Source organism: Eschrichtius robustus, chromosome 20 (assembly GCF_028021215.1).
Source record: "Eschrichtius robustus isolate mEscRob2 chromosome 20, mEscRob2.pri, whole genome shotgun sequence".
Classification (NCBI taxonomy): Eukaryota; Metazoa; Chordata; class Mammalia; order Artiodactyla; family Eschrichtiidae; genus Eschrichtius; species Eschrichtius robustus.
In genome coordinates this window covers 16,312,267-16,334,188 of record NC_090843.1, presented here as the reverse complement: position 1 = coordinate 16,334,188, position 21,922 = coordinate 16,312,267, and the positions used below count along the sequence as shown (strand labels likewise).

Here is a 21,922-nt window from a genome sequence, read left to right as displayed (position 1 = left end):
TGAACCACGGCGAATGTGAGGTTGATGAAAAATCAGGTAGAAAGTGCTACTAGCCAAGGTGACCAGTATTAGCACTCCCTTCTTGCACGTCCATGAGGCCTGCAGGAGGGCGTAGCTGGTTTAGATTTTACCCAGACTCACCTAGAAGCAAGTGGAGAAAGAGAGAGAGAAGGTCTTGGGCTGGAAATATAGCAGGAAACAGGCTCCTAGGGATGCTCTGGCAGCTTGCAGGTGGACCTCAGCATCTGGCACTGCAGGTGAGTCCAGGACCATCTGGGAGGTTTTGCTTGGGATGTAATTGGCTCCTACTCATTTCCTCTCAGCCCATTTTCTTATCTTCTCTTGCCCTTTTCTGCTCAGAAAATCCGCTCTAAAGTAGAGCTGGAAGTGCGTGACCTCCCTGAGGAGTTGTCCTTATCCTTCAACGCCACCTGTCTCAACAACGAGGTCATCCCAGGCCTTAAGTCTTGTGTCGGACTCAAGATTGGAGACACGGTGAGGTGGGCTGGGCAGGGACTGAAGCTGCAGCTCTGACCTTAGCCTGTGCCCCAGAGCGTCTGTGGGCACCCACCCCTTCTTTCCCTGTACCTTCTTTCTGAACGTCCTTACAAGTTAGATGTAATGGTTAGAGCTGCCAGGCTTTTCCTCTGAGGCTTCTGTTGCCTAAACCTTCTCTATCTGTTAAGTAACTTCACTATCAGGATTTTTAAAAACTTGCATTTAGGTTACCTCTGTTTATGCACAGTTGATTGCAAATGAAAATATTTCTTACCTTCAGCCCCTAACTGGTCTCCAGCCTCCCCTAAGGTAATGCCTTTCTTTGCTTCACAAGGTAAAACGGCAGTGTCATCTATAAATATTGACCACCGACTTTGTGCCAGGCATTGTTCCAGCTGCTAAAGATTTGGCAGCAAACAGAATAGGCAAAAATAGCCACCCTCGAAACTAACGCAACATTTTAAATCAATTATACCCCAATAAAAATTAAAAGGAAAAAAAAATAAACACATACACACACAAAATACCCACCCTCCTGGAACGTCAGAATGCAAATGTTCATTTTGCCTCTCCAGTCCGTCTATAGTTTTCCTTCCTTAGTGGCTGGTTCTTCTCTGCTTCTGCCTTAGGGGAGAGGGGTTGGTGAAAGGGGTGGGAAAAAAGAGGGGATATCTATAGCTGTATCATCTATATCTACATCATCTGTGTCTATATATCTGTTTCCATCCATCCATCTCTCTATCTTCTAGGCACATGTGCACATACCCTATGTAAAAAATATTGGCCTGAAACATGTTTGATTGCGTAAGTGATGAAATGTTTTGTGGAAATTGCACAGTAGACTCTGAGCCTGTGGTTGGCCACTGTGTGGTGTGAAATGGTGCTTTGTATATCTTGATGATATTATGTAATCAGTCCCGCTAGCTTATTTGGCCACGGCAGAGCGTTTTTGTAAGATCAAAGGTTCTTTTCTGCTTGAGCTGGTTTATTTTCACGGATGGAATTTTAGAAAAAAGCTATCTCGTGATTGTAAACCATGTCTACACCCAGCCAGATATGTCCCAACTGCACAACTATCCCCAGGCTCTTGCTTTGGCTTTGCAGACCGTGGTGGTGGGAAGGCTGAGGAACTCCAGCTTGCTGGGGGACAGGACACCCAGTTTGGGTATTCCTGGGCAGGGCAGGGAACAGCTTCTTTCCCTCCAGGGCTGGAGTGTCAACAGGGTCCACCTGGGTCTGAATGCGATCTTACTTTCCATCCAGGTGAGCTTCAGCATTGAGGCCAAGGTGCGTGGCTGCCCCCAGGAGAAGGAGAAGTCCTTCACCATCAAGCCTGTGGGCTTCAAAGACAGCCTCACCGTCCAGGTCAACTTCGACTGTGACTGTGCCTGCCAGGCCCAGGCTGAGCCTCACAGCCACCACTGCAACAACGGCAACGGGACCTTTGAGTGTGGGGTGTGCCGCTGCGGGCCTGGCTGGCTGGGGTCCCAGTGTGAGTGCTCAGAAGAGGACTACCGTCCCTCCCAGCAGGACGAGTGTAGCCCCCGGGAGGGCCAGCCCATCTGCAGCCAGCGCGGCGAGTGTCTCTGTGGCCAGTGCGTCTGCCACAGCAGTGACTTTGGCAAGATCACGGGCAAGTACTGTGAGTGTGATGACTTCTCCTGTGTCCGCTACAAGGGGGAGATGTGCTCAGGTGAGTAGAACTGCACACCCCTCCCGTCCTGGTACCCACACACACTCACACATCTGCAGCCTCTGGAAATGGATGCAGGCCAGGGCTTGAGGTGGGCACAGGAAGGCCCGGGGGCAGAGCGAGTAGATGGTGTGCCACTCCAATGGCAGGAAACAGAAATGAGTTTCTCTTTAATCCTCTCAGCTCCCTCTGCCCTTGCTCGAGGGGCACAAGGAAGAAAAATGAGCATCTGCTTCTGGGGACTTCTCTCCTAGAAGAGGGTGGGAAGACGTAGGGAAACTTGAAAGTGAAGATAGTTTTTTTTCTTTTCCTTCATCTGCCCTTCTGCTAGTATTTTGTCACTGGTTCCTAATCTTTTCGAGGATATGGACCAACCCCTTTTTAAGTTTAAAAAAAATCACTGACTGATAGTAATTAAATTTTTAGTATATATAGGTTTGGAAACTACATGATGTCAGAATATGTAGTGAAGTTAGTAACATTTATTTATTTATTTATTTTCAGACAATTATTTTATGTGAATTTATTTTTTCATCACAAAAGACGTGGAAAATAGTAGTGTATATGCAAGATATTGGAGCACATTTTTTTTTTTATTTTTTTTTATTTTTAGCTGTGTTGGGTCTTCGTTTTTGCCGAGGGCTTTCTCTAGTTGCGGCAAGCGGGGGCTACTCTTCATCGCGGTGCACGGGCCTCTCATCATCGCGGCCTCTCTTGCTGCAGAGCACAGGCTCCAGACGCGCAGGCTCAGTAATTGTGGCTCACGGGCCTAGTTGCTCCGCGGCATGTGGGATCTTCCCAGACCAGGGCTCGAACCCGTGTCCCCTGCATTGGCAGGCAGATTCTCAACCACTGCGCCACCAGGGAAGCCCTGGAGCACATTTAATGTGCCAGTATACTTAGGACAATGATTGGAAAATAGTGAGCTCTTATTAAATGTCGGTACTATTTTGTTATCACTATTGATATACTATTACTTTTTGTACTCTAGATCGCTGTTGTCCAATATGGTGGTTATTTAAACTTAAATTAATCAAGAGTAAAGTTTAAGTACATTTAAGTCTAAATCAAATTCAATAAAAAATAAAAAATTTCATTTCTCTGTCGCTCAGGAGCCACATGTGGCTAGCAGCTGCCCTGTTGGACAGCACAGATGTTTACTGGATAGCACTGCCATAGAGAGTCCCAGCCTGCAGATTGGGGATTATGAATTTGAGTCCTTCTCCCTGCAGGGTACTGAGTTTTGTCCTTCTCGTTACAAAATTCAGTAAAATCTTGAGGCCCACTGGTAATCTGAAGCTGGTTTCACCTTGCCCCAAAGCCCACTCCTGGGGTACTTCCCCAGCTGGAAGAAGTCCAGCTAACGTTAATGTAGTCTTTATCTGCAGGCACACTGACAACACTCCCAGAGGCAGTTAGGCAGTCTGAGTTGTTCCTGGGCACTGGGGATACATTTCTGCTGGGCTGTAGTCACTGTGGCTTAATCCCTCTTGTGAGAGATAGATTGGAGATATTTGTAAATTGGTTGGGACCAGTTTGTGGGTGTATTGTGTGGCCAATCAAAGAGAGATTATAATTGGCTTCTGGGGTGATCAAATCCATGACCCAGATTGGCTTCACTTGCATTGGGGTTCTAACCAGCTGAGCTAATTTACCCAGATGTTCACTTTAACATCAGCCTTTCAAAAAGCTTGATGAAGAAAGTAAATGTGTGTCATACTAAAGCATGCCCAAGTAATACAAAAATGGCTCCTATTTATTATCTGCAACATTGTTTCCTTTACTCATTTTTTAAAATTAATTTTTATTGGAGTATGGTTGCTTTACAATGTAGTGTTAGCCTCCGCTGCACAACAAAATGAATCAGCCACACACACACAGATATCCCCTCCCTTTTGGACTCCCTCCCATTTAGGTTACCACAGTGCATTAGGTAGAGCTCCCTGTGCTATACAGTTGTTTCCTTTAATCATGCCAACAAAATTTGAGAGAGAGATTGGAGAAAAATGATATCAGAGAGATTATGGGAAAGAGAGATCAGATACGCACAGACACACACACACACACACACACACATACACACAGATCAATCTGAATTAGGGTGTGAGGCAGAAATTCCAGTTCCTTCTAATATTTAATAGTATTTACATCATATTCTAGTTTCCAAAGGGAATGGTTAAGTTTGACATGGGAGACCCATGAGGAGAAGTTTGGGGTTGAGGGGAAGAGGGTTACCCTAGGAGAGGCTACACATAGCCTACGGGGGCACCAGGGATGGAGGGAGGTCCACTGCTCCTCCGTGGCCTGATTGTTCCTGGTCTGATTGAGGCATGTGGGAGGGACCCCGGCCAGAGTGTGTTTCCTTTGGCTGCCGGCCACACTGAAGCCACAAAACAAAGCTGCCAGGGTCAGCAGCGCTGGTTCCTGCCCCCCAGCAGTGCCAGAACAGCCGTCCTCAGTGTGCTCCTGCCAATTACACGAGGGAACCCCAGACAGTCGCTGCAGCTTCTCAGAGGCCTCCCTCTCCCTTCCTGCCAGGACGTTGGGTGCCCACTGGCCTCAGGTCTGGACCCTGTGGCGCCATCATCACATTCTCCATTGACAGATACTCAGGAACACCTGCTCCTTGAGCACCTGCTCTGGGCCAGGCACTTGGTCCGTATGGGTGAATGGGGGTCATGCATGATTCCTGACCTGGCCAGGCTCATGGCCCAGCTCGCCATTGTCCCTGCCCAGAGCTGCTGGCCTGGTCTGTTCTTTGCTCAAGCAGGGGCTCAGGAGGCAGGAGCACTGTGCCTCGGCCATTGTTCCAGCCCCTGGCCGTCCCTGTCCTCTCCTCCCCACCGGAGGCATGGTCTTCGTGGTCGCACGTATCAGCACCCCTCAAACGTCAGGGCGTGCATCCTCGTCCTCAAGGGACTCTTCCACCTGCCACATCCATGAACATAGATTGATCAGGCGCCCACGTGAGCCAGGTTCTGTGCTGTGTGCCGCAGTGTTGTGGGATGAAGAGGCACGAATAAGACGGTTTTGCTCTCCATTAACTTACCTAAGGAGAATTCACAGCACGAGGCAGAACCTCCCAGATCCTGGACGTGGGTGTTATAGGAGTCCTCCGGAGAGAGACTCACTGTGGACAGGGGAGGCCTGGGCGGCTTCACGGAGGAGGTGGGAAGTCAGAGGAAGGGCTGGCTGATAAAGGAGGGCGGTGGAGTGAGGCGTCAGCCCAGAAGGTCAAGCTATACGGGGAGAGTGACTTCATTCCTTCTGACCTGGAACACCTGCTCCTCCCTTTCCTCCTGCCTCCCCCACCCCTCCCCTGCTGCCTTCTTCCCTACCTCCCTCCTCTTTCTTACACTTTCTCTTCATTTCCCACCCTCCTCCCCTGACTTTCCTGTGAACCCCTTTTTCTGGAGGGGTGCCAGTCCTGTGACATTACCACACTGTGGCTTCCTTTTAAGGGTTGACCCTGCCGGGGCCTTTTGGAGTCAGCCTGCTGGCACTGGCCTGCCACTTCCACTCCCAACCTCACTCCCTGGCTGGCCTGCAGACGTCTTCTCGAATATCGCTTTGTTTAGCCTCACAAAGGAAACACTATGGGACAAGCATTTCAGAGGAGACTGAGGCCTCTGAGTGCTGCCAGGCCCTGTGATGTCTTTTCCCTATCCGGGAGGTGTGGCCAAAGCTGGGTGTAGTGGACACTGTGGGGTCCCACTCTGCTGGCTGGCCCACCCATCCCCCAGCTGCTGGTAGGGCTACTGATACTACCTCACAGCTGCCCCTTGTCTGGAGAATTATATTCAGCTGACAGGAGCTGGATTGCTCTCAGAGCTTGGCTAGTGACTGATGGACAATGGGGTTACAAAAAGCCGGTCCCTTTGCCTCAAGGTTATTGTGGTGCCGTTCATGCTCCTGAGCCCACCGTGGGATCAGGCTGAGGGGAGTCTCCGGATGAGACCGCATTCCTGCCAGCTTTTGCCTCCTGCCCTGTCCTGCTTCCCTCCTTCCCTTCTGCTTCCCCAGTAAGTCACTGGAACGAGAATCCTCACCACAAGCTATACTACTAGGGAACCCAACCTCAGAATGCAGTCTTTCTTCTTTCTCCACCCTTCTGCCAGCCCGGTAGCTCTACTCTCTAGATGTCCTTGGCAGCTGGTGCAGATGAGGTTGTATTTCCCTTCCTTCTTGGGAAGCAGACACACACACAGTGAAGGTGTGTCTGAGTCTTTTAATTTATTATTATTTATTTATTATTATTATTATTATTTTTTTTTTTTGGCTGTGTTGGGTCTTAGTTTCTGTGCAAGGGCTTTCTCTAGTTGTGGCAAGCGGGGGCCACTCTTCATCGCGGTGCGTGGGCCTCTCACTAGCGCGGCCTCTCTTGTTGCGGAGCACAGGCTCCAGACGCGCAGGCTCAGTAATTGTGGCTCACGGGCCTGGTTGCTCCGCGGCATGTGGGATCTTCCCAGACCAGGGCTCGAACCCGTGTCCCCTGCACTGGGAGGCAGACTCTCAACCACTGCGCCACCAGGGAAGCCCGGTGTGTCTGAGTCTTGAATGCCAGTGTGGTTCCTAGAGGATTATGCTGGTATCACTCATCCTTTAGTGGGTGATACCCATCCAGAGGGACCCATAGTGGCCAAGAGACATTTGTCAGACCCACTGGGGTCACCGGGGACAGGGCTGCCAGCTAGTTGCTATTTGAGCTTGGCTGTGTACCACCCTCTCCTCCACCATCTTGGGGCCCATCTGCTCACACAATGGCATGGTTTTCAGACCAATTCAGGTTACTTCTCCCTTGCTCCCTGCCTTTCCTGTGATTAACAATCAGATTTCTATTATTCACCCACTTCTTCCTGATTCAGAATCCTGCAGAATGAGTCACCTTTCTGCAGGGTTTAGGAGCCAAGTTTTAAAGCCTTGGTAAATGAATATTAGGGGAATATAGTGTTGAGAGTTAATGCCTACATTTAAGCAGTCCAACCCCCCACCCTAGTCTCTCTGTCCCGTTCCTATACTCATGTAGGAAAGTGAATAGGTCTTTCCTACTAGGGCTGACGGCTCTTTGCAATACTATGATAATACAACCCAGAGCACATGTTGGTGGAGGTTTGTGTGAATTTCCAGGAATTTAACTAGGATGTAAGCTCCATGATAGTAGGTACCTTGCCTGTCTTGTTCACTGCTGAGTCTCCAGTGCTCAGGTTGTGGTATGAGCTCAGTAAATATTTGTTGAATGGATGGATAAATAAACATTAATGGCATGCCTACTCTGTACCAGATGTTATGCTAATCACTACTGTTGGAAAAATGAATATGATATGTGCTCCCCCATCAGGGAGCTCACAATCCAGAAAGAGAAACAGATAAGCAAGCAAATGGGTTGAACATCAGGGTTGAAATAGAGGTATTTGTAAGTGCTGGGAGAGCACATGGGCAGACAGTTGATTTGGCCTGGGGAGGTCAGGAAAAGTTATGGAGGGAAAGGAACATTTGGGTTGGGCTTTGAAGGGTGAGTAGGAGTTTGGTAGTGGTCACAGGATGAAAGGGCATCTAGACAGAGGGAACAGCATGCAGAGAAGCATGAGGCTATGAGGACAGTGTAGAAGATGATTAACGGCTCAGTGTGGGGGTGAAAGTGTGGCAATGTGAGGAGGGGTAAAGCCACGATGCTGTCCTGGGGTGGGGCCTCACTGGCTGATCTGCCCCCTTGGGCTGTGTGTTTTCAGGCCATGGCCAGTGCAGCTGTGGGGACTGCCTGTGTGACTCCGACTGGACCGGCTACTACTGCAACTGTACCACACGCACGGACACCTGCATGTCCAGCAATGGGCTGCTGTGCAGCGGGCGGGGCAAGTGTGAATGCGGCAGCTGCGTCTGCATCCAGCCGGGCTCCTACGGGGACACCTGTGAGAAGTGTCCCACCTGCCCTGATGCCTGCACCTTTAAGAAGTGAGTGGGCAGAGGAGTGAGTTGGAGACAGTTGAGTGTCTGGGGGTCCCCCAGACTATGCAGGTTCTCTCTGACTCACCAAAGCTTTAGGGAGAGGAGACTGTCACAGCAAATGACTAGCTTTCCTCTTTCCATTGAAAACTTGGGGGAAAACTGGAGGTAGAGCCAAGCGTGAAGGGGACAGAGTAGTACCGGCTGGACTGCTGTTGGAGAAACCTCTCTTTTAGGCTGGATCCTGAATCCCTGAGTTGGGAGGAAGGCTAAAGCAGGTGACTCCTGGGGAATGTTCCAGTGCTGATGTTCTGATTCTGTGCAGGATGCGGGGCTGGGGTTACGGAGGACACTGTGTGAAACAGGAGAAGTTCACCGCTGCAAATGTCCCTCATCTGGGCGTCAGAGGAAGTCCCTGCTAGCCCAGGCCTGTGGCACTGCTGTTTCTCTTACTATTTTAAGCAGAGCTGGATTCATGGGCGTGCAACCTGCACATTTGTACAGAACCCCGTGCTTGGAAGGGCTCTACACTTCGTTTAATGTTCTGCTGTCACTGTTTTGAAATTCCTACTAAGTTTTGAATGAGGAACCTGACATTTTCATTTTGCACCGGGCCCCCAAATTATGAGACCATTTCTGACTTTAAGGCTCCCAGAAGTGGCGTAGGGTTCGCCCTCCTGTCACAGTCTTGGATGGGACATAAAGAAGTTTAATGAAGTTACCGGGGGCCTCTGCCTACCTGGCCTTACCTATAGGTGAGGAGGGCACTCCCACCCCGAACTCCAGACGTGACTATCTGGGACCCCAGGATTGTCTTACAGATGTTTTTGTTTGTGTTTGTTTTCTGGGGTGGAACAGTTTTCCTGGTGTATGGCAGGCAGAGCCAGACTGAAACACATTTAGGTTTGTTCCTTCCCTGCCTTCATCCCTATATCCTCTCTCCTTTAGAGAGTGTGTGGAGTGTAAGAAGTTTAACCGAGGAGCCCTATACGAGGAGAATACCTGCAGCCGTTACTGTCGTGATGAGATTGAGCCTGTGAAGGAGCTTAGTAAGTTCGGCATGTCATACAGTTGCACACACCCACGTTCTAAATTTTTCCGATTTAATCCCATAACCTATCCAAGTCTCATCTGTAAAAGGGAAGAGTAATTCCTACCTCAAAGGCATGTTGTGAAGGCCTGATGTACAGTAGGCACTTAAAAGCTGGCTTTCTTGAGAGTCCTCCTGCATCTTTACTAATCTGTTCAGCAGTCCCTTCCCCTTCTGCTTCCCAGAGCCCACGGGCTCAGCAAAATCCTGCAAATAACCTTTAAAGTATGTATAAATCAGGCAACCCTAACTTTACCACCCCAAGGAAAGGAAGATAATGTACCCCATTTTACAGATGAAGAAACTGAGGCACAGAGTGAGGAAGTGGTTGCCCATGATAATCTTAGCTTAGTAGGCTAGTAATCATTTACTAAGTTTATCTAACTAAGAGTGTTAAGCAATGCCCAGGCATACAGCTTTGCTGGTTTAGAGGGAAACCTTCGCCCTTATGGATTTGTAGCCAAAATCATTAGCCTGAAGCCCTTTTGGCTCTCCAGAGCCCCTCCTGGAGTAAGACAGATAGAAACATGATGGAGAGCAAAACTCTTGCCTGCAATTATTCTGGTTTGTATTTCATCTTGACTTAAAAGGAGATGATCTTTGCTGCTGTCACATACCTGACGTGGTTATCTGGGCCAGCTAGGCATTGGGTGGTGCCAGGAGATGGCAATCTCTCTGGAGATGGTGATCTCCCATGAAGGCAAGAAACACATTTTCAGTGAGAGCCACAGTTAATACACAGCTAGCCAGCCAGCTTCTGGGTGGGGTGTTATGGGAAAGAGTTAGATCTCTGGACCCTTTGGCTAATATCAAAAGTGGGGCTGGAGTGAGGGTAGTGATTTGGGGATTGAGTTTGAAGAGACAGTTTTTCCTCTGGAGGAGACCAGGCTTCCTATGATTAGCTTAGATGGAACAGGCTGCTGAGATAGGAGATATTTTTATCATCTAGACCAGATGGGTATTCCAAGTTAGTCGGTAAGTACCCCAGCCCCCCACCATGATAACCATAAAAATAAATGCTTCTTTGTATGGAATTTTATAACTCATACAAATTATAAAAGTATCTTTTCATGCACATTATCTTATTCTTCTCCCAACAACCTAGTAAAGTCGAACTTAGTACTATTGTTATCTTCATTTTGAGGATAAGGAAATTGAATCTCAAGAAAGTTAAGTAACTTGCCCAAGCAAATTAGTGGTGAGTTAAGATCAGAACTAAAGCCTGAAACCCTTACTCTTTCCACTGTCCTATAATACTACTGGTTTACTGAAGGCATATTGAGTTAAAGTCCGTAGGATGTGCTTTGAGACTCATGTCCTAGTCCTACTCCATCACTTATTTGCTGTGTGACCTTGGTACATTTGCTTAATCTTGTAGGGCATAGTGCAGCTGGTGGAGGGTAAGCCATAGTTTCACAGTCAGAATAACAGGTTTTAGAATTAGAAGGGATGAAGCCAACAAAACATGATGGGAGTCAGAGAAGAGGAGATGTCTCTGGAGAGGAACACTGGATTGGAAGCAGAAATAGAAGAAATATAAGGGCTGAGTAAACAAACTATTGAGACTCATTGAGCAAGCAGAGAAAGGAAAGAGGGGGAAGGGAAAGCCCACTGTGTGTTAGGTAGTTTACCTCATGCTGTTTGATTCTCAACCATCCCTGTGAGTGAGGGTATCTTTTCTTCGATTAGAAGAAGAGAGAGATTCGATGAGGTCAAGTAACTTAGCCAAGATCACATAGCTGGTAGGTGATAGAGCCAGGTTTTGAATCAGCTTATTTAATACTTTTATGTCATGTCCCTTCCAGAGGAAAGAATAAGAACCGAAAAGGGCCTGTGAGGGACAAAGTACATCAGCGAGGGTCATCTAGAGGCAATTGCCAGGCACCACAGCCCTGTCAAATCTAGGCATCTTGCCTAATGTCAGGCATACGGTTTCCTGTCACGTGCTTTCCCAGACGTCCCATGACTGGCTTTGGAGGTGGCTCCATCTTTCCGGAATTGACTTGTTTTTCATTCTCCCATCTTTCCACCTCCCCCAGAGGACACTGGAAAGGATGCTGTGAATTGTACCTACAAGAATGAAGAGGACTGTGTCGTCAGATTCCAGTACTATGAAGACTCCAGTGGGAAGTCCATCCTGTATGTGGTAGAAGAGCCCGGTGAGTGAACCCTGAGGGTCCCGACCCTGCCCCACAGGGAGAGGGAGACCAATATCAGACAGTTATTTCCACCCATCACTCCTCTTAAACAGAGCAGCCAGATTAAACCTGACCTTACAAGTGATAAGTCAGGGCCTGTTATCTGGGTGTGGGGGTATATAAATACAAATATTAGCAAGAAATGACTTGCTAATTTAGGAGATAGAAAAATAAGAAGGTGGGTAAGGAGAGGAAGAAGGGAGGTATGGAGCTCATCAAGGAACAGAGTATATATAGCATGGTGTTTTTTGAGGTGATAATGTTAAGAAGTAGGGAATTTCAATTCTAGCACTTTCCAGCACAAGGCATCTGTTCTTCTAAAAGTTAAATGGTTGCCAAGAGCAACCTGCTTGCTGCTTCAGAGGAAGGCCTGAGGTTTGAGGGCAAGCTGCCCTTGCCAGCTTCACCACAAGATGTGGTTAAGGGTTTGAGGCACCAGCCCAAGGCTGCCTTGAACGCTGAAAAGTTACCTCTTGTTCTCAAGACCCTCTGGAAGCAGGAGAGCTCATCCCGTCATACACAGACCCACCACAGGTTTGTCACCATCCAGCATGGTAGATTTGCTTGCTTCCCCTTATTTCCTTCATCTCCTTTCTTTCCCTTAAACAACGGACTAAGTGATGAATCATTTGACAATATTTTTGAGTACTTATTATATATCAGGCAGTGGGCTCGGTGCTGGGGATATAACAGTAAATAAGGCGGATGTGGTACTCACAGACCACGGGGGAGAGAGGCATGTAAATCGGTAATGACACTGCAGAGGGATAAAGGCTACAGTATGACGGCCGTTGGGGATGGGAGGGGTGGGCAAGAACTTTCGGGAGTGAAGAAACAATCTCTGAAGGCAGAGGGTAAATCAGTTGGTCACTGGACATTCTTTACAGCCGTAGGAATTTCTTCAAATCATTCTTTAGACCAGTGGCTAGCAAACTTTTTCTGTAAAGGGCCAGATATTAAATATTTTAGGCTTTGTGGGCCAGATGGTCTCTGCTGTGACTACTCAACTCTGACACAGTAGCAGGAAAGCAGGCATAGACTATATGCAAATGAAGGGGTCTGGCTGCGTTTACAAAAATAGGTGGCCAGCTGCATTTGGCTTACTGGCTGTCGTTTGCTGGCCCCTGCTTTAGGGCAGTGGTTCTCAAACTTTTGTATGTTCCCTTGTTAAAAAATCCAGAGTCCTGAGCCCTGTCTTCCTTCCACAAGCCTATGCCTCTGTGTTCTTTGTTAATGCTCCTGGTAATTGTGATAAATTCCCCAATGTTTGAATGCCTCTGCTTTAGATATATCACGTCCCCTGATGAGCCATCTCAGACCTCCTCCAGCCTCCATTCCAATGGCTAGATTTGGTGACCTGTTTGATTCTCACAGCAGCTGTGCTTCCCTTTAGATGGGCCTTCATCACACTATCAAATTGCTTCTTTAATCACTGTCTCCCTCAGCTGATCATAAGTTCCATGAACACGGGAATGGTGTCGGTCTTATCTACTGTTATATCCCCATACTTGGCTCAGTCGTTTACAGAGAAGATACTTAGTACACAGTTTTTGAATGAATTAATAGGACTGATTATTCCTAGGAGACAGACAGACTTATATACATCTTAATGTCTGTTGGGAGAATTTTAGCTGATTAAAGAAGGGAGGGGTTGAAGGTGGGAAGAGGGCTACATCTATGTCACCCAGGGTGTTGCTGTCCCCGTGGGTAGAGGAAAGCATGGGGTCCCCATTTGTGGTATTGTTCATCAGCCTTTCCAGAACTCTCATCCTTTATAAGGGAGAAGGAAGGTAAGGAAAGGGCATCACCTTAGTTTTATTTTGTGACTCAGGGAAGGCTGGCGTGGGGAAGTGGAGAGGGAAGAGTCTGGGTATATCTCTCTGGGGGAGCAGATGTAGGTTAGTTTGGCCATGACTTCCTCACACTTTCCCATCCACCTGTGTTAACACATTAAATGGATTTTTCCACAACCTCCTGATCTGTACCATTGTCCCTTCTCATTACAGAAGGACAGTGTGTTCTTGCTTTGGGGTTTAACATTACTTCATCTCTTTGTTATAACAATCCGGCTGGTGCTCCTGCTGTATCACTTACCAAAATCATTTGACCTGGTATTCTGAGACTGGAATCTACTGCCTGGAGTTGTGGGGAACGAAGATGACAACTGGGATGGTAACACGTAACTAGTTAACAGAGCGGAGGGTAACTTTTTAGGCTTACTGCCAGTAGACCCCTTCCTCCACATTAGGAGATGGGACCCTAGACCTACGTTTCCTACCTTGCCGTCCTGGAATTCCAAGTTCTGCCTCTCCTCTCACCCCAACCTCCAATCATTTTCAGGGTCTCTGGCTTTTAGAAGAAGGCAGCGTCTGGGGCCCTGAGTGTAGGAGGAGATTATTCTCATTCTCTTCCCTGACTCATGCCCTTGCAGATGTCCTTTTTGAAGGGCTGAGCCACTGCAGGGCAGTGAAGAGGGCACCACCAGAGTTTGGCATTGGCCAAGTGGTGTTCAGCCCTCAGGGTATGAGCTCCCCTGAGCTGAGCCCTCATCACTTCCAGATAGTGTTGCCTGATAAAATACAATATGTCCCGTGCAATATGTGGTACATACTTAAAAAGTTATTTGTTATTTATCTGAAATTCAAATTTAACTGGACTTCCTGTACTTTTGTTTGTCAAGTCTGCTAACCCTACCCTGTCTTCCCTGACCTTGGGTCATTACCCGCCGTGGGTCATCATCATTGTGGCTGGGAGGACCCTCCAGAGACCACCTGATCTTGTGTCTGCTTCCAGGAAGCCTGCCATCCACCCCCTTCAGGACAGACGGTTAAGAGATTTAATTTTTCCCCTGAAGATCTGGCATTCTACCTGTCCTGCCTGTACTGACATGTAACATTGAAGAGATTCCACTTTGAGGTCTGAGGGTCAGCCCTACCTCAGTCTTCCAGAGAATTCGTAACTGCTTTTCCCAGAAGAACAGGGGCCCTTCACTCCTAGGACCTCAGACACTGGAACCTCACAGCCTCTCTCCAGACATTTCTTTAATTATAGACAGGTTGTAATTTGGTGGGATGGGAAATAGCCAGCTTGGATTCTGGTGGTGGCTGTTATTGGGTAGTGTGTGGTGAGCATGGTGTATATGTTTAGAGAAGAAGGTGGGAGACACTGTGGAAAGTAGGTGTGACTCCTGTCCAGGCCCATCAATACTCACATATACAAACACCTAATTACATAACACCTGGGAAGTTACCGGAGCGAGGTCACTCATCAGACGTCTGTGGTTGATGGGAAGCAGAGCTGTTCAGAGCAAGCTCGTCTTGGCCCTCAGAGGGGTGACGTGCCTCTGTTTTTGTTGGTTGTTGACTGGGATTGAACAGGAAGTTGGTTCTCAATAGGGTTAGGATTTTGGATGACTAAGTATTTTGGGAAGAAACCCAAAATATTGTCTTGGCTGGCAGACCTCCTAGTCTCAAAGTATGCTAAAATGGTCATTGGTTCCCAGCCCTCGGGGCTGTTAAATATCTGAACTAGGGCAACTAACTCAAATGCCTACAGGAACTGGGTAAGTAAATTAGGGAAAACAGGGACACCAGTAATAATGGTAGCTGATATTTATTGAGCACTGACTCTGCCAGGCACTCTTCTGAGTTCTTTCAATATATTTAACTTAATTATTCCTCATAATAAATTTTTGAAGTCAGGGCTATTACTGTTAGAGATGGAGAAATGGGAAACAGACACCCAGAAAGGTTAAATAATTTATCAAAGGTCACATAGCAGAGTAAGTGGAAAGCCAGGATTCACACCCAGGCAGTCTGGCTCCAGAGCCCACAGTGGCACAGACTCAATGACAAGTCACATTTTGCCTCTGTTTAGTGGAGAAAAGAGAGAGTAGTGAGGAGTCTGGCAAACTAAAAAACATGTCCCATCTCAAAGGGGCAGCTGCTCCTCAGCCCTAGCCATTTACAACCCTATAAAAATATAGGTTCAGTGTTTCTAGGTCTTTTGACTTTTTTTTTTAAAGAGAAGAAGAAGAATCTGAAATTCTAAGGGGAGAATCTCCTGATTATTCAATGTTGCCCACAAAATCAAATTTTTAATAAACGATTGTGTGGGTCTTCCCTGGTGGTGCAGTGGTTAAGAATCCGCCTGCCAATGCAGGGGACACGGGTTCAAGACCTGGTCTGGGAAGATCCCACATGCCGCGGGGCAACTAAGTCCGCGCGCCACAACTACTGAGCCCGTGCGCCTAGAGCCTGTGCTCCACAACAAGAGAAGCCACTGCAATGAGAAGTCCGCGCGCCGCAACGAAGAGTAGCCCCCGCTTGCGCAACTGGAGAAAGCCCATGCACAGCAACAAAGACCCCACGCAGCCAAAAATAAATAAATTTATTTTAAAAAATTAAAAAACAAAAACCAATTGTGTGAACTCACACAGAGTAGGCTAGATTCCGCCTGTGGGTGACCAACTAACAACCTCTGATTTAAAACAATCAGGACAGATTATTGCTGCTCTAAAGCTTGCACCCCCCTCCTTTAAAAAATTAATTGGCTTATTTTATAAGTCCTGTTCCCTTCAGATAACTTTCTAGTGTGAGTTGGCCAAAAAGTTCGGTCGGGTTTTTCATAACATCCGCCAGAAGAACCCGAACGAACTTTTTGGCCAACCCAATACTTTATTACTTTGTCAAGAAGATCTTATTTATAGCCAATTCGAATGATTCCTGTTCCATTGCCAACCACCCTGCTCTGTGCTCTCTCCTGACAGAGTGTCCCAAGGGTCCTGACATCCTGGTGGTCCTGCTTTCAGTGATGGGGGCCATTCTGCTCATCGGCCTTGCTACTCTGCTCATCTGGAAGCTCCTCATCACCATCCATGACCGGAAGGAGTTTGCTAAATTTGAGGAAGAGAGAGCCAGAGCCAAATGGGACACAGTAAGAGGCTGGGCTGAGCTGGGCATTTTCTTGAGTCGCTGGTTCAAGAGTCTCAAGAGGAAGCAGCAGATGCTTATTTAGGGTGGCCAGCTTCAGCCAGCACCATAGTTTCCCAGTTAACCTCTGTTCTGGAAACTGAGAGATGGTCTAGCTGTCCTGTTGTCCTTATGCTTCTTGGAAACCACCTGATTCTCTCTCTGCCGCATCAGTGAGTACCAACTGAGCACAGATAGGGCTCAGCTCTGCTCTGGACACTGCGAAGTGATGAAAAGGAAACTTATTCTCTGAGTGAGGGAGACAGAACAAACTTGAGAATCCTACACTGAGGACATATAGTAATACATTATATACTGATGAAAGCATTAAACACAAACAGAGACAGATAATAATAACTAACATTTACTGAGGATTTACCATGTACCAGGAACTGTTCTAATTGCTTTTTATGTATTAATTTATTTCATCTCTGTAACAGCCCTGTGTGGTAGGTGACATTATTATTCCCATTTTATAGACAAAGAAACTGAGTATAGAGAAGTTAAGCAGCTTCCCTGATTGTGGGAGGGAGTTAGGTTATGATAGGAATTATTTGGGGTCAGCCTTTTAAAAGTATGCTCCCTGAAGTTTATCCTAATTGAATCCAATCAAACAAGCATTTATTGAGAACCTTCTGTATACTTAAGTTTACTCTGTTCTCCTTTGGCTCATGTTCCACATTTTAACTTTTTTCCAGACCTTCCAAATGACCGACTCCCTGAATATCTGAGGTTAGGCTGAAAGTTTGTTCCCATTGGATGGTGACCTCAGGCCATCGTACTCAAGGGTCCCAAGAAACTGCGATGTTTCTGTTCGGATGATGTAGAAATCCTGACTCTCTGAGGCACATGAGAACGTGCTCTGTTTCTTGAGGCTACCACTAAGGACTGCTAGACCTAATGGGATTTGTCACTTTTTGTTAGAAAATAATTTGGGAAAGCAAATTATTGTGAGGACCTTTTTCCTGAAAACATGACAGTTTGTGGGTAGTGCTTGAGGGATGAGATGAAAACAGATTAAGAATTATTTGAGCAAATGTGGTCCTATATGTTCCAACCACCGCCTGCTACATTTCTCTTCTCTGCCCACACAGTCACAACAAAGAAAAAAGGGGAGAAGGGCAAAAGAGAGAGTTCATAGGGGGGGAGGAAATAGGAAATACTGGCTAAAAGCTATCTTGAAGTGTTTTGGTTTCACCAAAAGTGATGGGCTGAATTTAACCCCTTAGGCATGGTGGCAGGATAGCATTCCACTTTCTCTCTCCTCTTATTTCCCATCCATTCCCTCCTTAAGAGCAAATGTGTGAGTACTATGAGCGTCAAGCTGTCCATCGATGGTGTATCCCAGAGAAGAGTGTCTTGGGTAAACATCTCAGATGACATGTAAACCCTGAGGGTAGGGAAGAATTGAGGAATTCACTGTAAGACATTTTTCTGTTCTCTCCGCAGGCCAACAACCCACTGTATAAAGAGGCCACGTCCACCTTCACCAACATCACCTATCGGGGCACTTAATGACAAGCAGTCAACCTCAGATCACTATCAGACTGTCCCAGGATTGTGGGTGTCTCTGCTGTCGTGTTTACAGGGGCAATACCTGTGGGGCGGAATTGGGGGCTTGGAGTGGGGTGGGTTGGAAGAATGTGGGTCTCTGTGTGTGTGTGCGTGTGAGTGTGCTGCGTGTGGGAGAGTGTGTAACTTAAAACTTGTGATGTGTCCCAGATAAGCAGAGCTCCTCAGCCTTTGTCCTCAGAACGCCTCCTTCAGGGAGTCTTCCTGCTTAACCTGAGGGTGACCTACGTACCTGAGCAGGTATTCTTCATTACCTCAGTGGGAAGCCAGCTTTCCTTCTCAGGCCATTCTCTTAAAGAGGAGGGCAGGGCCAAGGCCTCTCATTTCAGAGGAAGGGACCTTGGTTTACCCTGTGTTTATGGTTCCTGGGCCTGACTCTCAGCAGCTCTGGTAGGAACTTCCAGGCTTTGCAGCCTTGCTGTGTCATCCATGCCCCTAGCTCCTCTCCCTTCCCTCAGGCAAAAGGAGAAATCCGGGGAGAGCTGAACCATCAGAGCTGCCTGTCTTGGCCATCACCTCAATCCAGCATGGTTCTCTCCTAAAGGAAGTCCTTGCTACCTATTCTTCAGTCTGTTGGGAGTGAGGATGGCAGGGTCACCCACGGGTCATGCATGGCCTGGGGTTAAGGTGCCTGAGTTCCCCAGTTCATAATCATAACCCTTCAGATTTGCCTCATTGACAGCTCTACCCTAGTGATTCGTGTAGAAAAAGTGTGTCACCCTTAGACCAGCAACACCTCTTTACCTCCTATTCCACCCTCTCACTACTATAGACATTTGCTACATACTGGGAATTTCTCTCATGACCAGAAGCTTTTCCTTCCAGGGAGAGTGCTATGGTTAGAGCCAGAGGTCTGGCCTCACCCTTCAGGCCTTCTGTCTCGTGTTCAAGGCACCTCCACACACCCAACCCTGTGCTTCTGTGTGCTACATCCACCCATGGGGCTGATTGCATTTATCTACCTCTTGGGTGTCTTGTGAAGGAGTCATTCCCATGGGTCTTTGAGTCTGCTGGGCATAAGTGCCAGGGTGGAATGATGGGCCAGTCGTATCAGCATGTGTGGCCCATTCTCCTATGGGCCAGGCAACCTCATTTTAACTCAGTCTTTAATCTGAGAGGCCACAGTGCAATTTTGTTTTATTTTTCTCATTGGGGCACCTGAAACCATGATGAGGCTTGTTTAATCTAAAGGAGCATAGATATAAACACACTTGCATTATATTTGTAATTTGATGATGAAGAAGAAAAGGGTGAAAAGCCACACAGACTTGGGCTGGATGCAGACACTCCCACTTGGCATCATTCATAGCAAGTTGCTGCCCAGTTGCTGGGTCTGTAAGGGCTCTCTCATCCCTGAAGCCTGTGGGGATGGACACATGGACATGCTGGACCTTTCCCAAGCAGGAGGAGGTAAAGGGGCTGTTCTTTTTTTCTAGCAAAAGCAGAAAAACTCCATTGGTGTTTACATTCGTTCAACGTTAACCACCACCACCACTCCCCAAGAAAAAGGGAAGGGCCTAAAAACAGTGGTCTGATGGTCAGAAAATCTAAGTCCTGGCCTCAGTGTTGCAGCTAAGGAACTTTAACCTTAATTAAAGCAAGTTACTTTCTTTTCCCTGGGGCTCAGTTTTCTAGTTTGAAAAATGATGGGTTTGGACCAGCCAGTCTAGGAGGTATCTTTCAGTATCAACAGTCTGTGATGCTGGGACTTACTGTGGCATCAAGCATGCAGTCAGGATTCTGTGGGATGTTGATACTGTTTGTTTTTTCAGTTGGGAGACCTGGCTCTGGCAAGAGCAGATGTCATCGCATATCACCTTTCTCAATGAAAAAGCTTCATTCTATCGTCTCACAGAACCCCTTTTCCAACTTTTGTTGGTAGTTACATCTTCTGATGTAGCACTTAAGCTCCACTTAGTTATTATTTCTTTGTTCACTTTGCACATGGTTTCATCCACGAATTGGGGAAGAGGACTCCATAAGAACTAGCTGAAATGTGTCTTCTGTATCCATGTGTTAACATTGAGAATAAGCCTTGGGATTAGGAACAGGACAGATGACCGAGCCCTGCCTCACTCATGGATTACACCTTCCTGTTGAGGATGGTTATGTTGTAGAGGGATAAATGGGGAGGGATGATCATGAATCCAAGAAGTTTAGAATCTAACTATAACCTTTGGCTACTGAGAAAAGACTCCACTGGAGTAACAGTTGGTCACTTTCTTTAGATAAAATGGTTTATATGAAGAAACTGTATCAAAGGAGGAGGAACATGTATTCAAAGGATGAAGAAAACAGTAAGAATCTTGTCTGAGCTTCTGGAATGAGGCTCATAGTCTTTGAAGATCAGTACTGTTTGTATGAGGGGAGAAGCTGTAGCTGTGTTCCCGAGATAGCAAACAGCAGTCAGTTTTGGCATTGTGTAGGGTCAACATCAAAATAGTATTTTAGCCTCAGACAAAACAGCCCGAAGAAGTTATTTGTGCCTAGCTCTTTTGGAGATATTTTACATTCAATCTCAGGGTCTGTGGACAATAATGGGAAATTTTGAACATTCCTGACAAGTTGTCACATAAGAAGTCAGTTCTTTACCTCTCAGATATTCCTAGACCATCCATGATTTCAAGATACTTCTCTTTGTTAAATATTCCTGGTTGAAATTACCTACGTGACTTCCTGACTTACTAACCACCTCCTCTGTTTGAGTTGTGCAACGGTGAATTAAATGTGCTTTCCAAAAAGAATTGGCTTAAGGCTGCCCAGTGCTTCCTGTGTTGTTATTTCTGTTTCCTTTGGGTGAATAAGAGTAAGTGTCACTGCCTTACAAATGATTATTTTAGAACAAGCGTGCTTCCAAATGTAACAGAATGATGACGATTCTGGGAACTGAAGTTAGTTTTGGAACCTAGAGCTTTTCTTTAGACTTTAGTAACAAAATGAGTACATTTTTACTGTTATGAGAGTCAGAGTTGTTTTTTTTTTTTTAATTGGAGATTTTTTAGGAACTTGTATAATCTCAACAGACCAGACTGTCAATTTAGGTTTTGTTTGCAGGAAGCATAAATTAGTAAAATAAAGGCTTAATGGCAAATTACTTACAGGACCATTTAAATGCCCAACTTTTATTTAAGGCAGTGGGTTTCAAAGTGTTGGCCCTAGGACCAGATGATCTAAGTCCCCCTGGTGATTTTTTTGCATGCTCAGGTTTGAGAACCACTGATTTAAGGAATCACATACCTATTCTTTCTGGCTTAGAAAGAAGTTTACAATAAGTCAGCTCAGTTACTAAAAGATTAAGAACATACCTTGGCTGATAGATTAAGAAAACCAAATATCTACCCACACAAAATGAAAGTCTACTGTCAATCCATTTTCCAAGTTAAGTAATCACAGGCTTGTTGGGTTCACTCACAGCCACAAATTCCCATGAAAAACTAAAAGAAGTAATACATCAGAATCACAGGGAAAAAAAACCGCTAACAGGATACTTGGCCGGCATAGAAGAAAACCTTTTGTGAGTACCAAGCTGAAGCAAGACAATACTCTTACTGCATTAATTCACAGGAGATAGGATCAAAATCTTAATTATTAACAGTATCATCCAATAGGATGCCAGAATAAGACTTTAGAATTTGTAACTTCACTTTTTGCTATTTAAAATTTATTAAGCACTGACAGTGTGGCATTGAAGTACTTTATAGAACATTTATTATCTTTGCCTGAATTTGTAACTTCACTTTTTGCTATTTAAAACTTATTAAGCATTGACAGTGTGGCATTGAAGTACTTTATAGAACATCTATTATCTTTGCCTTTGAGTCTTACATTCCTTACATAATGTACATTTTTAAAAACACAATACAGTACATGACATCATAAAAAGATTATGTGAACCTAGACTGAGTCCTTATATGGTGAAATTTTGTAAGATTCAGTGTTTTATTTACGTCATGGTAAC

At 46.3% G+C, this 21,922-nt stretch overlaps 1 protein-coding gene across 1 annotated transcript in view; it reads left to right on the top strand.

The window, feature by feature from the left end:
- The window catches only part of ITGB3 (integrin subunit beta 3), a 47,864-nt gene extending 29,887 nt beyond the window's left edge, over positions 1-17,977 (top strand). The window contains exons 9-15 of the mRNA XM_068530459.1: positions 361-500; positions 1,767-2,191; positions 7,921-8,143; positions 9,083-9,183; positions 11,264-11,383; positions 16,191-16,357; positions 17,842-17,977. Of these exons, the coding sequence (XP_068386560.1) occupies positions 361-500; positions 1,767-2,191; positions 7,921-8,143; positions 9,083-9,183; positions 11,264-11,383; positions 16,191-16,357; positions 17,842-17,907 (1,242 nt within the window). The 3' untranslated portion in view covers positions 17,908-17,977. The remainder of the gene's footprint in view (positions 1-360; positions 501-1,766; positions 2,192-7,920; positions 8,144-9,082; positions 9,184-11,263; positions 11,384-16,190; positions 16,358-17,841) is intronic.
- The last annotated feature ends 3,945 nt before the right edge of the window (positions 17,978-21,922 follow it).